The 16,871-nt window shown below is 52.2% G+C and overlaps 1 protein-coding gene across 2 annotated transcripts in view; it reads right to left on the reverse strand.

Moving 5' to 3' along the window:
* Nucleotides 1-16,871, reverse strand: part of ANKRD11 (ankyrin repeat domain containing 11) — a 137,330-nt gene that overhangs the window by 23,105 nt on the left and 97,354 nt on the right. For both annotated transcript variants that reach the window (XM_064671060.1, XM_064671061.1), the window contains exons 3-4: nucleotides 10,496-10,640; nucleotides 3,239-3,377 (exon numbers count right to left, since the gene is read on the reverse strand). In XM_064671060.1, the coding sequence (XP_064527130.1) occupies nucleotides 3,239-3,377; nucleotides 10,496-10,582 (226 nt within the window). In that variant the 5' untranslated portion in view covers nucleotides 10,583-10,640. The remainder of the gene's footprint in view (nucleotides 1-3,238; nucleotides 3,378-10,495; nucleotides 10,641-16,871) is intronic.

Here is a 16,871-nt window from a genome sequence, read left to right on the forward strand (position 1 = left end):
GCTGTACTCGTTTGGTGGCTGCCAGGCAGCACGTAGGCTCCCGGCAGTGCCTGTGGATGTGGGGAGATGCTGCACGAGGGAAAGAGAAGGAAGGAGGAGAAGTCTGAGGCACAGAGATGCTGCTCCCACAGTGCTGGAGCTGTAACATGCACAGTCTGGAGGCTCACGGCTTGATGCCATTTTTTTTTTCCCAAAGACAGTTTATTTAGTTAACTCTGAGGAACCCGAGAGCCAGATTTGTTGCTCTAGAAACCATTTTGAAGGAAATTATTTAAAAAGATTTAGCACTGAACCAACCATACCCAAACCGTACGCTTAGAGCAGTGCTGGCCAGCAGCGCCTCTGGGGCCCACACCAAAGAATCATGGAAAGGTTTGGGTGGGAAGGGACCTTAAAGCTCATCTCGTTCCACCCCCTGCCATGGGTAGGGACACCTTCCACTAGCCCAGGTTGCTCCAAGCCCCATCCAACCTGGCCTTGAACACTTCCAGGGATGGAGCAGCCACAGTTTCTCCGGGCAACCTGTGCCAGGGCCTCACCACCCTCACAGGGATAGAATTTTTTCCTAACACCTGCCCTCAAACTGCCCTGCAGCACTGGCTGCTGCCCAACACCTGGCCAGGATGGGTTTTGTTGCCCTTCCATGGCAGACAATCCCACCTCCGATGTTTCTCACCCCATGATCGGAGCACCCGTGTCAAGTCTGAGCCAGAGCTGTCCGGGAAAACAGCAACACACACCGTGCTAAGGAAAATGAGTCACTGCCACACATCAGGATGAGGATCCACGCCATTGTTTAAACATTTAAAGAGGAGGAAAAATATCCCACTAGAGGCAAAGAGAGAGCTGTGCTAGCTCCCAGCTCCCACGTCCTTCCATCTGAATTCCACGTGGCTGTGGAATATCCCTGCACACCCCCCCTCACACACACACAGAGAACACACACAAAACAGGCCCAGGAAGCACGACCACGTTACATAAACCACCCAGGGTCAGCCAGAGAGATGGTGCAATCCCGCTCCTCTGAGGGCTGGGAGCAAAGCTGAGGAGCAGAACAAACAGCAGCAACCTCTCCCTCCTCTGAGAATGTGGGGTGGGCGCATGGCAGTCCCTTTGTTCCACACAAAAGCCTGTCCTGCACACCACACACACTTCAGTGTGTACAGCACACATGTGTGTCCTCAGCCAAGTGCCACTGGTGGCACCAGCACAGGCTCGGGGAGACCCCTCCAACCCCGGAACGTGCAACATCTGTGCACCCACAAACATGTCTCCACCTGCCTCTACGTCAAGCCAGGCCAAGGAACAGACGGGTGTGAGACACCCCACTGTCACAATGGGGTGGTGCAAGAGGAGAGCAAGGTGCCAGTAAGTCTTTTCCTATCTCCACTAAGTCTCTTCCCATCTCCAGCATCAGATTCTTGGAGTAAATGATCTCAAAGAAGAGGAACAGGCTCCTGCTAAGCATCAGTCTGACTCTGCACGTTGATCTGCAGCTCCCTGCTGGTATCTCCAACCCAGCGGCTGAGTCACTTCCTCTCCAGTCCCCACCAAACAGGTTGCTGAGTCTCCTACACCTTCCCTGCACTTTCCCAGATTTTGTGAGAGCCCAGTTTGTCTTTCAATGGGCCTGTGAGTGCCACAACCCTCTACAGGTCTCCTGTGGGAGCTGGGTTGCTGCTGCCCCTCAGCTCACCTGCTTCCCCAGGAAGGACAAGCTCTGGAGAGGAAGGGGAAGAGCTCTGGAGAGGAAGGGGAAGACATGTCCGGAGATAAAAGTCACACAGCTGCAGAAATCAGAGGGGTAACGCGAGAGCCCCCAGGCAGGGGGGTCTCACAGTCTGCTGCTCCTCCCCAGCAGCCACAGCTTCTCTCCAGCAGCTACAGCTTCTCTCCAGCAGCTCTTTGCTCTTTTTTTCACTTGGTTTCCTTCTCGCTGCTGCCAGCAGAAACATTTCCAACATCTCTGCAGCCAGAGAGAGGCCAGAGCCCTCGGAAAAGCAAATCCCTGCTGCTGGGGACCGTGGCAAGCGAGCTGGCGGAGCCCTGCTGTGACGTCTCAGCTGTCACGAGGGTCAGACAGTCCTGCAGCCAGTTTGGCCTTCAATTCTCAACCAAGTATTGAACGTGGCAGAAACATCCTTGACAAAAAGCAGAAGCTCTGGCTCTGGTTAATCAGCTTTGCCTCGTCCTGGCCACCTCCCCTCCAAAGGTGACACCCCACGTGAGACACCAGAGCACCCCAAATTCATCCCTGTGAAAAGCCATCACATTTAACAGAAATAATTAATTTTTTGAAACTTTCTCTCCAGACAGGGAGTTCAGCAACACAAACCCATGGAAGCACCAGGCCAACCTCAGGATGCGTCACAGTGTGTGCTCATCCATGAACAGCCCTCACCAGTGGCACTCCTGGCCCTTCCAAATCTGCCCTCCCAAGTTCTGAACCAAAGGAGACACATCCCGTATCAGATCACCTCCCACACTCACCAGAGAGCAACACGAAACACAGCCTCGGTACCCTTTTAAAGCACATTCCCAACTTTCAGATGGTTTTATCTCTTTGCACAACCATTTTACCTGACCAAAACTATTTCCAAGCACAGATTTCCTAGGAATGTACAGGAAGGACCTACACAAACCTCTGCTCAGAAATCCACAGACCAGTCCCTTACAACCAAACAACACTATTTTCTCCACATCTAAGCTTTGTGACAGTTCTTCCCAACTCCTCATAAATCCAACAGCCTTCTACATCTGTGAGTAGCCATGCTGGGCAGGACCGGTGTGTACCAGCCGCTCTTCTGCCACGAGACTGACCTGCTTGACCAGATTTTATTTGTTGGTTTCCCTTTAAACAATACTCAGCTTAGTTTGCTTATTTTCAAAGTTCTCACGAGCAGGCCCAGCTCCATGGCTTGTCCCAGCTACAGTTCCTGAACCAGGACAGTAAGAAACAGGGAGAACAGACAACAGCTGAAGGAAGGGTGTCTCCTCACACAGCCACTGCCTGGTCCACCTAGAAACAGCACCAAGAAGGGCTTTAACCCACTGAGCTCCAGATGTGCACACAGCAGTTACCCAACCTGTATCCACATCCTCTTCCTCCAAAAAAAAAAAAAAAAAGCAGGAAACTTGATACAACACTACCGTATGGATTGTCTGCACCCTGGATCCTGCATGCTCCCCACCAGCCCCAACACTCACATTTTGAGGGTGGAATACGGCATTTCTGTACCTGTATCCGAGTCATTTTGATCTCCATTTGTTCCAACAGTGAAAGGCAACTTGCGTTTGGTCGCTCGCTCTTTCACCTCTTTGCCGCCATCGCTACGGTCCAACTTTGGAGTCTTGGTTAGAGAAACTTTATCTTTATCCTGGAAAGAGAAGAGACCAGATTAACAATTCTCTTCCCCAGACTGAGTTCACCTGATCCCCCAAATCCCACGCTGGCCTCACACAGCACCTCTTTCCTTTATATTGTGAATTTCCAGCATCAGGGTTTGCCAACGCAGCCTCCACCAAGATAAAAAGCTCCAACAAGGCCAATCGAGGCTGCTGTGTGGTGCCAAATTCCAACCAATTCACGTAAAAAATGGAGCCAACACGTTATGTTAGGCTGGGGTTGTGCCTGGCTGTGAGCATGGAGGGAAGGTAAACCGGGATGGGGGAACCTGAGGATTTCTGAACAAAACAACATGACAAAAACAACCCATGTCCTGCTTTTTACCAGTCTTGTTTATTTGGGTTGATTTGGATTTTAATGTGAAGCAGAAATGCTGGGAACTCCTTGGAAGCAGGGAGAGATTTTGAAGGAACATCCTGAGCAAGGCAAAGTTACCAAGTACTGAGATAGGTGAGATTTTTCACGTGATCAGGGAGAGCTGGTTCACAACTCAAACTTCAGGAGTTCAGTGTGCCGGGAACACACAGCCCGAGGTCATGCCCTTGTGTTTTTTGTATGTGAGGAACAGTATTATTTTAAGCAAGCACTTCTGGATTGACCACTGTGCCCCTGCTCCAACAACAAGGGCAGCACAAGTGGCTTTGTGACAGATCTGATTTCAATAACCCAGTAAAACCTAGACCCTGAGCTTTAGAGGCAGAGTTAGATTAAACACAAGCACCTCAATACATTAAATCATGCCAGACTGTGGCCAGGAGCTCGGAGGAGCCAATCTAAGAGCATTCCCTTGTTTAGAGAGGCACAGTCTCTGTCTGTCCCTGGCAGGTGGCCCCGGTGCCAGCAGTCACAGGACTGTGCTGTCACTGCATGCGTCGCTCCTTCCTCTTCCCAAGTTTCTGTCTGGAGACCAGACTTCACCCACAGACGAAAGAGAAACCCCTGACTCGGCCCAAGGGGTTCAGTTTGCAGCGTGACAGCCCCGTGGCTCTTCTCACTGCGCTCCAGTGAGGACGGAGGAAATGGGCTGGGGAATCCCTTTTTTGGTAAAGCAAGAGAAACAAACCTGCCTGACAGGGCTCTGTGGTGGGAGGGAGCCAAGGCACGTTTGGAGCCCTGGGAAGGGCAGCCCTGCTCCAGAGCAGCTGCCGAGCGCCAGCCTCAGAACCGGAGCAGCGGGACTGAGTCCCCACAGCCAAAATAAACACTCCAGCATTTCCTTTAAACCCTCCAGATCGAAATGCTTTTGCCTTGCTTTTTCTGAGGTGAACAAAAATAGTTGGGAATAACAAATGATGCCGCTTCTACTGCCAGCTGGTGCTCTGAGGAGCTCCCATCACCTCCCAGGAATGTCGTGTTGTGAGCAGGTACTGTAGTCTGTCCCAATTCTATGATTCTATTATCAAAAGAATAAAATAAAACATGTATGTGTCACAAAAAAAAGCCACCAAATAAATAAAGCACCTTTTACCACACTGGTCATCCACATCCTGAACTTTTCCTTATATCTGCTTGGATAAAAGACATCTCTGAGCACTAAGGACATGAGTCTGTGAGGTTCCTGCACTGTGAAGTGGTCATGGCACCAAGGCTGTCAGAGTTCAAGGAGCATCTGGAAGATGCTCTCATACATCGGGTAGGTTTTCTGATGGATTAATGCTGTCCAGGATCTCTGCACACCCAGGAGTGAGAAAAAGGGAAGGACAGGTAAAAACGCAGCTTATTCTAGAAAGTCATAATCATAAAATCATGGAATGATTTGGGTTGGGAGGCACCTTAAACATATTCAGTTCCATCCCTCGCCATGGGCAGGAACACCTTCCACTAAACCAGGTTGCTCCAAGCCCTGTCCAACCTGGCCTTGGACACTTCCAGGGATGGGGCAGCCACAGCTTCTCTGGGCAACCTGTGCCAGGGCCTCACCACCCTCACATTTAAAGTCATTGTTATTGCCATGTTGTTTAAATCTCCACTTTGGAGGAGGGAGAGAGTAGAGGAACTAGGGGAAAAACCTTCCCAGACAGCAGGGTGAGCCCAGCATGGAACTGGCACTGGAACTGTCTGTGTGAATCTTGGGCATGCTCAGGCAGCGCTTCCTTTGCATCCGCCCCAACGCTCGGAGCTGCTGATCCAGTAAGTTCAGCACAATTAAATATCACGGAGCAAAGGAAGTGGCAGCAGCCCCAGCACTGCTTTGAAGATTAATTTGTACAGTAGCACAACGATAACCTTTTCTACTAATTGGAGCAAGGGAGATCCAGACTCTACTCCCCCCTGGAAAGCAGCAACCTGCTGGGGATGCCTGCAGCAGCAGGCAGAACATCAAGGCACTTGGAGAGTCTTATTCCTAAAAGTTTTCCTTTTCTTATTTTAAGCTTTACTTCCCTAATTATTTCCAATTTTGTAATGAAGAATGTCATCCTTTACTTGAGTAAAACCTGGTTTCACTTTTAGGTCTTCTCATGCTTAAAGAAAGCTCAGACTCATCAGAATCAGGTTTCACAAATGGAACAAATCCAAGTCAGAATCACGGTATCCTGGAATGGTTTGGGTTGGAAGTGATCTCAAAGCTCATTTCATCCTAACCTCTTTGCCATGTGCAAGGGACACCTTCCACTACACCAGGATACTCCAAGCCCCATCCAACCTGGCCTTGGCATTGAAGAGAAACTTGTATGAACATCTGTGTGTAAGAGTTAAGGCTCTCCTAGGCCAGGACAGGAGTCTGGGGATGGAGAACAGTTGAGAGCTCAGCAGCAGCAACAAATTCCCCTTTGTAGGTGTAAATAAAAGCTGCTTTGGTAAAGGGGACACGGCAACCATGAGTACACGAGAAATCCCCTACTGGCACGTCATGTTCTTAGTAAGATTTACTATATGAGTAACTGAACCCACCTTGAGTTACACTTGCAAAAGTTCAAAGATCACAAGTCACTCTTGGCTGCCATGGTTTAGAGCACAAATCCACCATGAACTGCCCCAGCAGCCACCCAGGGTGAGATGCTGCAGCCTGGAGATGGAATGGTTTCTCTTAATCAGCACGACAGACCCCGATATCAATCTGCTCAGGGCATTTCTGACATAAAAACCAGACAAAGGCTGGTTCTCTGAGCAAAAACAATCCTGTGGTTCCTTTTGATGCAGAATTCTAAAGACAGAGCAACTTAGATGGGGCTCTGATCAACGTAGAAGTGGAAGGTGTCCCTGCCCACAGCAGGGAGTGGGACAAGATGAGCTGTAAAGTCCCTTCCAACCCAAACCATTCTGGGACTCTATGATTTACAAACCCATGCAAAGGAATCCTTATTTCCAGCCCCATCACCTTGCTCCAACAGAACCTGACTCACATCCCAGCGCTTATGCAGAGACTTGCACTGCCAGCCATGGAAATCCCCGAGCCCTTTGTTCTCCAAAACAAGCTGAAAGCATTTCAAGTTGTGATGTCAGTAAAAATTAGGCAGCAACGAACAAAACCAGCCCAGGCAGCCCAGGAGGAGAAGCCCAGGAGCACCGAGGGCTCCAAGGCCTGTGCCCCGGGTGATGCCGCACGTCACAGTCCTGCCATGGGCAAACCAGCCCACTCTGCAAAAAAACAAATGCTCCCAAGGGTGGGGCTTTCCCTGCACTAGCAGGTCATTTCCTGAGCAGGTCTTGTCAGGGGGAGAAGAGGCAGGATAAGATTATCCCCCTGTGTTACAAAAAGGAATGGACGGTTTTACCCAAAAAGCAACTGAGTGTGGTAGAAACCAAAGTATTCCCTAAATCTAGGTCCCTTGCAGCCTTTCCAAAACCAGAGTACACCACACACACACACACACACACACACACACATATAAAGTTCCAAAAAGTCTGAATTTGTGTTGTTATCAGTACTGCAATGAAATATTTGAAGTATGGAGGTGACTGGAGCTGAAGCCCCTTTCCTGTGAGCCTCAGGCTCCGAGGTCTGTAAGAAACATGACCCTGTGATGACCATGGGATGATTTTCTTCATCTAAATGTAGGCTCTTCGGTATCTAAGTCACCCACCCATCCCTGCAGGGGCCATTTCATGGCCCAGAAGGTGACTCTGGTGGACACATAGCCCAGCTCTCATTTGTACAGCACTGGAAAGCCCTGACAGCCCAATCAGTTTCAAGAAGAACTGAAAAACAAGGACTATGTTCCCTTTTCTGAAACGGGGAGAAGAGGAAGGAGAAAAACCTTCAGTTCTTTTAATCTCTGCCAGCTCTTACAAGCAAAAACCAGGGTAAGTGTTGTTCTGTTTGGTGTTCAGCTCAACCATTGCAGCAAAAATGCAATTTGGGCTATGCAAGAGGGAGCATTTCCCCACAAAGAGGTAAATGCTCTGTGGCAGCCGCCGAGCACATGGTGTAACCACCCAGCCAGTCCCAGGCACATCAGGAAATGGTTTCCACAACTGATCTGACTCTCGCTGCAGAGCCCTGCTCAGGCTAAGCCATGAGTAATCTGCCTCTGCTATGGGGATCTGTGGATCTAGACCAGAAAGCAGAATTATTCATATAAGGCATGCAGATTTTTACAGAACCCTTCAGCCTGAACTCAGCAGGAGGAGCCACGGGGCTGCCAGTGCCCGCCCCAGGCAGGCTGACTGCAGCCATATAAGGGCTCCACTAATCCCGGGAGAAACGGCTTCAGTGCTGTCAGACACAGTCTTTAAACCACTTCACTCTCGTGGCTGCATCCCACTAGTTCGTAAGTCCCTCCTGTGCAAGGGCAGGGAGCAGAGAGCCAGGAGTATGAGCTCTACAGCTCAAAGCAGCAGCTGACATCCTATTCCTCAAAGCAGGAGGCTTCTGGAAAAGTGCAGCTTCCCTGAGAGCTGGGCTGCTGCGTGTTCAAGCATGGAACTCATGTTCAAAGTTTGGTGATCACAGAATCATGGAATGGTTTGGGTTGGAAGGACATTCAAGCCCATCTTGTTCCGCAGGCAGGAATACCTTCCACTAGACTAGGTTGCTCCAAGCCCCATCCAACCTGGCCTTAGACATTTCCAGGGATAAGGCAGCCACAGCTTCTCTGGGCAGCCTGTGCCAGAGCCTCACCACCCTCACAGAGAAGGATTTTTTCCCCATATCCCATCTAACCCTGCCCTCTTTCAGCTCAAGGCCATCCCCCTTGACCCTGTGGGCCCTCAGCCCACCGCAGCACCAGGACCCCCCAGCACCCAATACCATCCCACTGCAAGTGCTGGAGCTGCAGAGCCCAGGCACGTAAAGTCTGTTTATTGCTAAATCAACTATTGATATTAAGGTCACATTAAGAGGAAAACACTGCAGTGGCATCGCTTTGCTCTCCCCGTGCCCACTGGTGGGTCCCTGCGTGTGGCATTGCTCAGGCTCTGCCCTCCCTATCCAGCCTCGTGTGCCAAGTTACAGCTCAGGTCTTTGAACATGTTGACAAAGGCAAGATATATGAAAGGCAGTGACTGCTGACAGGCAGGTACAACAGCGTCTGCAGGGAGGAGGTCGAAGTGCTTTTCCCCTGAGTCACTGCTCCAGCTCAGCTGCAGAATGAACCAGAAACAGGGAGAAACGGATCCTTTGGCCACTCGGGCTGGATCTCAGCTCAGTCCTGGGAAGACAAGAGCCTGTGAGCATCTCCTCCTCTGAAAAGGCCAGAATTAAGTGAGCAGAAAGCTCTGCCCCGTCCCCTCTCAGTGCCACTCTCCGCAGGTCTGTGCCGACACCTCTGAATGGGAGGCAGAAAATTGTGTCCTAGTTCTGTAGCCAGCGGGAGATAACTCTGGCTCCCGGCGTCCTCCGCGCCGCTCGACAAACCTGCTCTGTAAATAACACGCAGCCTTTAAGCTGCCGGGAGTGGATGAAATAAAATGGGAGCTGATTCATATTCCAACTGATCCTCTCCCTGCACAAGCACCTGCGCCAGCATTAAGCTTCTTACCCGGCACAGACCAGCCCTGTATTTACATATCCTTGTTTGCCAGGGTAAACGCTGGCATCTTCCCCATGCTCCAGGACAGCTGTTCTCTCTCCAGTATCCCTGATCCCAGATTTTGCTCCCTCCTAGAAGCCCCACGCTGTGCCCACAACGCTCCTGCACTGACCTGTGTATGCACGATGACACAGAAAGGGGAACGCGGCAGATGCTACCAACGTGCTCCATAACCAAATCCTTCCTGGGATTTTCCTGCTGGCTATTTGGCATTTTCCTCGTTTTGAGGAAAATGAGCTCAGTCACACGAGGAGTTATTGCCATCACCATGGGAGGGATTGCAGGGGAAGTGACGGAGCTGGGGCTTGCCACGCTCAGCTTCAGCTCCCAGGCAGAAACTCCTGGGGGAATGCTGAGAAACTGGAGCAAGGAGATGAAAGGGAAGTGGATGAGATCTGTTTCCTTAGCAGAATTCGGTAGATGTAGGTTTTCATGTTTATTTAAATCTGCACCCAGATTTCTGCAAAACTATTGACTGGAAATGACTGATACTGAGGAGGGGGGAAAGCTGAATGAGAGGAGGCAGAGCTCATGCCCGCAGCAAAACAAGAATCTGGGAATGAAGAGAAGTGTGAATTTATTTATCCTTCGACTCAGATTTCATCTCAGTAGCTTCACATCAAGCCACGCCAAAACCCAAACACCTCAAATAAAGCCCAGAAGCAGCAATTTCAGCAGAGCAGCTCCCAGGCTGAGCCCTGGGAGGAAGGCAAGACCAGCTGAGCCTGACACGGACACAACATTTCCATCTGGAGGAGGAGGAGGAGGAGAAGAAGCTCCTCCCTAGCCCAGCACACATTTGCACCATCACTGCATCACTTGGGCCTTCCACAGCTCAGTGAAGAAACCTCTAAAAATGCACAGTACTGCAGAAGAGAATCTTCCAAAGCATCTCCTGTTGCTCAGCCAAGTCGGGTCCAGGTGGCCATAGCATTTCCTGGGAAGGACTGCAGCCACAGAGGAACAGCATGGACCCCATGAGCTGGCAGAGCACCAATGTCATTCCCAGGATAAAAGCCCATGGCAACCTCCCACCATGTGAAACAATCCATGGCTTGGAGACATCAAGCTCCAGGAGCAGCATTCCCAATGGAAGGAAGACAACCCAAACACAAACCTTTTTCCCCGTTTGTTTCTCCACCATGTCGTTGCTGAGAGAGAAATCTTCTGACTGTGGTGTTTTAGAACACCCACCCTTGGGCATCGTTCTGCCTTCCTTACTTGATCTTCATTTATGCTGCCATCGCCTCATCATCGACCGTCTGTTGGGAGAGAGGAAAAGGAAGGTCAGACATCTCAGAAGGATCTTCCTACTGCGGGGGGGAAAGGCAAGGCACTTCCCATGGGGATACAACCCTTCCCAGTCCTTGGATGGCAGCCCCAGGATGGCAGAGCACCCTCATATGTGGGAAAAGCCATTGCGGGCTTCTGCCACCTTCCCAATAAGTAAGAGGTGCTGTGAGGAATCACATATGGAATTATAGACTCATATATGTTGGAAATGACCTTCCAAGACCATCGAGTCCAACCTGTGACTGATCCCCCACCTCGTCAACCAGCCCAGAGCACTGAGTGCCAAGTCCAGTCATTCCTTGAACACCTCCAGGGATGGGGACTCCACTACCTCCCTGGGCAGCCCCTTCCAATGCCTGACAACATTTTCCACAAAGAAATTCCTCCTGATATCCATCTGAACATCATCTGGCACAGCTTGAGGCTGTGTCCTCTCATCCTATCTTTGTTGCCTGGGAGAAGAGGCTGACCCCAAGAGAGGCAAGTTGGGACCTGCAGCTGCAAGCATGGCTTGTTCCATGTGCAAGGAATAGCCTAGAACGGATAACGTCCCAGCAAAGAGACGTCTCTCCTGCTCTTCATCCACAGCAAGATTCCAAGCCTACACAAAGCTTCCCGGAGCTGCGGCTCCATCCAGAGCGCAGGAACACGGGATAACCCTGAGGTAGGGACAGCCCTGGGACAGGGACAGCCCTGCTCCCCCAGTTTGCCACACTGAATGCCCAGACACTTGCAGGACCAACACAAATTACAAAAACCTACATGAAAAACCGCACTTTTTGAACAAGTTGCTATTATCAGACCAGAAAGGACAGAGTGGTCAGAACGTTCCCAGGGCTGTTTGACATCCCAGCTCTGGCTCCGGTGCCACACCTTGGCCCAGGTGAGCCAACCTAGAGGGTACAAAGCGCTCCTGCTCCGGTGTGTGTTGCCTGGTTACAGGGCTGGAACAACAACTGACATCTGAAATGGAGGGAGGCACGAGCTGTAACAGGGATCAGGAACAGCAGCCAAGGCCCTTTTAGGTGAACAAAAATATCTCCTCTCCTGAGACCAGAGGCTGGAAAGCACCCATGCAATGGGATATCTGCGAGAAGTGACCCCCAGCAACCCCAACAGCAATGGGCTCCTTGGACTGAGGCTGGAATGGCACAAACAGGGCACTTTTGGGAACTTTTCCCCAGCTGACTGTCACCTGCCAGGACTAACATCGCACCCATTAACGTCTGACACCAGCACCTCTGCAGAGCTACAATTGCAGGAAATTGTCCAGGAACAAAGTCATGCAGTGCTCCATCACGAGATGGGAATTCTGGGGGCGGGGAGAGAGAAAAAGCAAAGAGGAGAGGAGAGGAGAGGAGAGGAGAGGAGAGGAGAGGAGAGGAGAGGAGAGGAGAGGAGAGGAGAGGAGAGGAGAGGAGAGGAGAGGAGAGGAGAGGAGAGGAGAGGAGAGGAGAGGAGAGGAGAGGAGAGGAGAGGAGAGGAGAGGAGAGGAGAGGAGAGGAGAGGAGAGGAGAGGAGAGGAGAGGAGAGGAGAGGAGAGGAGAGGAGAGGAGAGGAGAGGAGAGGAGAGGAGAGGAGAGGAGAGGAGAGGAGAGGAGAGGAGAGGAGAGGAGAGGAGAGGAGAGGAGAGGAGAGGAGAGGAGAGGAGAGGAGAGGAGAGGGTCGGAGAGGAGAGGAGAGGGTCGGAGAGGAGAGGAGAGGGTCGGAGAGGAGAGGGTCGGAGAGGAGAGGGTCGGAGAGGAGAGGAGAGGAGAGGAGAGGAGAGGAGAGGAGAGGAGAGGAGAGGAGAGGGTCGGAGAGGAGAGGGTCGGAGAGGAGAGGAGAGGAGAGGAGAGGAGAGGAGAGGAGAGGAGAGGAGAGGAGAGGAGAGGAGAGGAGAGGAGAGGAGAGGAGAGGAGAGGAGAGGAGAGGAGAGGAGAGGAGAGGAGAGGAGAGGAGAGGAGAGGAGAGGAGAGGAGAGGAGAGGAGAGGAGAGGAGAGGAGAGGAGAGGAGAGGAGAGGAGAGGAGAGGAGAGGAGAGGAGAGGAGAGGAGAGGAGAGGAGAGGAGAGGAGAGGAGAGGAGAGGAGAGGAGAGGAGAGGAGAGGAGAGGAGAGGAGAGGAGAGGAGAGGAGAGGAGAGGAGAGGAGAGGAGAGGAGAGGAGAGGAGAGGAGAGGAGAGGAGAGGAGAGGAGAGGAGAGGAGAGGAGAGGAGAGGAGAGGAGAGGAGAGGAGAGGAGAGGAGAGGAGAGGAGAGGAGAGGAGAGGAGAGGAGAGGAGAGGAGAGGAGAGGAGAGGAGAGGAGAGGAGAGGAGAGGAGAGGAGAGGAGAGGAGAGGAGAGGAGAGGAGAGGAGAGGAGAGGAGAGGAGAGGAGAGGAGAGGAGAGGAGAGGAGAGGAGAGGAGAGGAGAGGAGAGGAGAGGAGAGGAGAGGAGAGGAGAGGAGAGGAGAGGAGAGGAGAGGAGAGGAGAGGAGAGGAGAGGAGAGGAGAGGAGAGGAGAGGAGAGGAGAGGAGAGGAGAGGAGAGGAGAGGAGAGGAGAGGAGAGGAGAGGAGAGGAGAGGAGAGGAGAGGAGAGGAGAGGAGAGGAGAGGAGAGGAGAGGAGAGGAGAGGAGAGGAGAGGAGAGGAGAGGAGAGGAGAGGAGAGGAGAGGAGAGGAGAGGAGAGGAGAGGAGAGGAGAGGAGAGGAGAGGAGAGGAGAGGAGAGGAGAGGAGAGGAGAGGAGAGGAGAGGAGAGGAGAGGAGAGGAGAGGAGAGGAGAGGAGAGGAGAGGAGAGGAGAGGAGAGGAGAGGAGAGGAGAGGAGAGGAGAGGAGAGGAGAGGAGAGGAGAGGAGAGGAGAGGAGAGGAGAGGAGAGGAGAGGAGAGGAGAGGAGAGGAGAGGAGAGGAGAGGAGAGGAGAGGAGAGGAGAGGAGAGGAGAGGAGAGGAGAGGAGAGGAGAGGAGAGGAGAGGAGAGGAGAGGAGAGGAGAGGAGAGGAGAGGAGAAAGGAGAGGAGAAAGGAGAGGAGAAAGGAGAGGAGAGGAGAAAGGAGAGGAGAAAGGAGAGGAGAGGAGAAAGGAGAGGAGAAAGGAGAGGAGAGGAGAAAGGAGAGGAGAGGAGAAAGGAGAGGAGAGGAGAAAGGAGAGGAGAGGAGAGGAGAAAGGAGAGAGAGGAGAGGAAAGGAGAGAGAGGAGAAAGGAGAAAGGAGAGAGAGGAGAAAGGAGAAAGGAGAGAGAGGAGAAAGGAGAAAGGAGAGAGAGGAGAAAGGAGAAAGGAGAGAGAGGAGAAAGGAGAAAGGAGAGAGAGGAGAAAGGAGAAAGGAGAGAGAGGAGAAAGGAGAAAGGAGAGAGGACGGGACAGGACAGAACCCAAAGCCTCCTGCCAGCCCTGGCTGAAGCAGCTTGAACCTTGTCCTGGGAGAGCCTGGCACCACCTTGCCAGGTGCTGGATCCAACACCTGCAGCAGGGCAGGACAGGGGTTACAGGCTGAAGGAACTCAAGAGTGGTGCTTTCATCAGCCTTGTATTTCAGAAGTTCCCTGGAAATCCCTTTCAAATTTAAATGTTTTATTTATGCTTCAGAGGCTTTGGGGCCCTTTGGGTTGGTTTGTGGGTTTTTCTTTAAAAAAAAGGTGGTTCAGAGGCCTCATCGCAGCCCAGTAGCAGCACAAATTCCCAGACCAAAGCACTAGGCACAGACTGTCCCAGCACTAGGTGACTGTGCTTCCCAAGGTGGCTAATTCTCAGCCCCAGATCCTCTGCCTGGACTATGGGAAGGTGGTTATCCACGTTTAGGAACGAAGCTTTGGGGACAGAGACCTCCCTGTGTCCCCCTGCTCAATGTGGGGACAGCTGTGGTGCTGAGCTTTGGGACTCCCAACCAGCAGTCCACAGCCCTTTCCTTCTAGCTGGGAGAGCAGGAAAAGGACCTGAACTGGCCAAGACAGGAGCAGGCTGATCCACTCTCATCCTTGCCACAGCTGGGCAGCAAGAAGGGGGGAAGTGCAGAAAATTCAGTCTAATAACCCAGCATGCCCATAAAGAATTAAGGAAAAAGAAAACCTGTTTGAGTGAGGGAATGCCTGCAGAGATTTGTGTCTCCACATTTCTGCTCTTCACTCCTCAGAGACAGCACCAAGGTTCAGCACACCAGGGCCAATGCAAACAGCACCTTAAAAAGGCAGCTCAGCCATTCCTGGATTGTCAGCATGGAGGGGCTGGAGTTCACCAAATCCTTGGCCAAGGCAAGGGGTGCTGGACCCGGAGCTTCCCCACACCACCACCCCCAGGCTCCAGGAGCAGCTCCAGCCATTCCCAGCCTCAAGAACCTCACTCTGTCAGGCATCATTAGCCAGCTGGTAAAATTAGAGAATTATTTCCCCTCAGTTTCACCTACTGGGCCTCATTAAGGTGCAGGTAAAGGAGAAAGGAGTGTGTGCCTGGGAGGAGGCAGGAGCAGAGGACAATATTCCCTTCAATATTCACTGCAAACCTAAGAGGTGGAAATTCAGATGAAGTGCTGGGCAACAGAAATTTATTTACACTTTCCAACAGATATTAAACCCAAGCAGCTTCAGCTCTGCTGACAGTGAGCAGGCTGGGACTGGGACACGCTCTGCTCCCACCTGCAGCCAAAAATCAACCCCACATTGCCACCAGTGCCTCGCTCAAACAGCTCCATGACCTGCACGCTGCCAATTTATTCTCAAAAAACCTGTGCCCACTCCCAAGTCTTTGTGGCTGCTTGTACCAGGGGTAGGTACCTATTCACGTGGAGCTTCTAAAACCTGTTTAACTGAGAAAAGGCCAGACGGATGCCAGATTAATTCTGCGCCCCTTCTGTTCGCAGAGCTGACTCATTACACTTGGAAAGCCACTGCCTCTCCGGGTAAACACAGCCCTGGCCTGTTCCACAGCTTGCAGGGAGTATCACATTTGCACAACAATTGCCGACAACGCTGCAGCCTTCCTTTCATTTTTAAGCACGTTTAATAAGTTCGTTTCATTTTGAAGCACGTTTTATCAGAGTCGGAGGGGAGGTACACGTTCCCGGCTGGAAGAGCCACCCCCAGGCGCAGCACAGAGTCACAAATCTAGGGCTGCAGAATGACAATTTGGCTTCAACCCCTCCTAATTCAGGAGCTGGACGAGCACCCCTCTTCCACGACCTCCTTCTCCAGCTCACCTCCCTACCAGAGATAACCAGCACCCCTCCTATTTCATAAACAATTAACTAAGCTCCTCCAAGGAGCTGATTCCATGTTGCCACACAATAAAAAGTGGGAGACCGAGTGAGCTCAAGGGAATATAATCCCTTGTACTTCTCCTGGAAAACAAAGGAGCTGTTTCCCCCCTGGCCAGTGTCCAGCCCTGGCTGCACAGCCAGCCTGGTGCTCACCAGGCCCCGGCATGGCCACAGCAGTCCCCACTGCCAGAAAGCTTGGATTCCACACAATCCCCTGGGAAAGCGGTGAATGGAGAGGGGGAGCCTGCTCTGGGATGGACCAGCCTGGGCATGGCAGCTCCTGCTGTTTCAGGATGGCTGGTTCCAGCATGGAAGGCCATGGTGGTCCCGGCCCACAGAGTATGGCACAAGGGACTTGGCCAGCTGGGAGAAAGCTGGAAAAGCAGAGATGACATCCACCCTGCCCCAGACCCAGGGCGCTCCTGGACACTGCCGGGGGCTGGCAGATGGAGGTCACAGCCCCCAGAGCATCCCCTAGAACCTTCCCAGATGATGGAGAAACAGGACCATTGGGAGCATGACCAGGAGTGGGGTTGGAGCCATGCAGAGCGAGGCCAGCTGAGAACAGGAGAGCTCTGCAGAGCCAGCCCTGGCCATGCCCACCCACCCACGATCCTCTCCCCTTGCTGGGCTGAGGAACCAGTTGAAAATGGGTTTTATTTTGCCCAGGGTACACCAAGCCAAAGCCACACACTGTGACCAAACACTTCTGTGGAGGACCTCAAACAGCAATGATCCCAAAAGGGAGGGAAGGGAGGGAGGGGTTCATCTGTCCCTTGGAGGAGGAGAGCACTGCTGGCTTCAAGCTCAGGACATCTGGGAGGCAGTATGGGACCAGCTGCTCCTGTTTGCCAGGACCAGGCTCCCAGTGAAGGTGACAGCAAACTGGGACAGGCACAGAGGAACACGGACAGAGCCCACTCCAGCCCCAGCCAGACAACACCAACACCATGCCCAACAGGAGAGGAGATTTCTCGTTAACAAACCAAACAGA

Source organism: Pseudopipra pipra, chromosome 14, assembly GCF_036250125.1.
Source record: "Pseudopipra pipra isolate bDixPip1 chromosome 14, bDixPip1.hap1, whole genome shotgun sequence".
In the NCBI taxonomy this organism is placed as follows: Eukaryota; Metazoa; Chordata; class Aves; order Passeriformes; family Pipridae; genus Pseudopipra; species Pseudopipra pipra.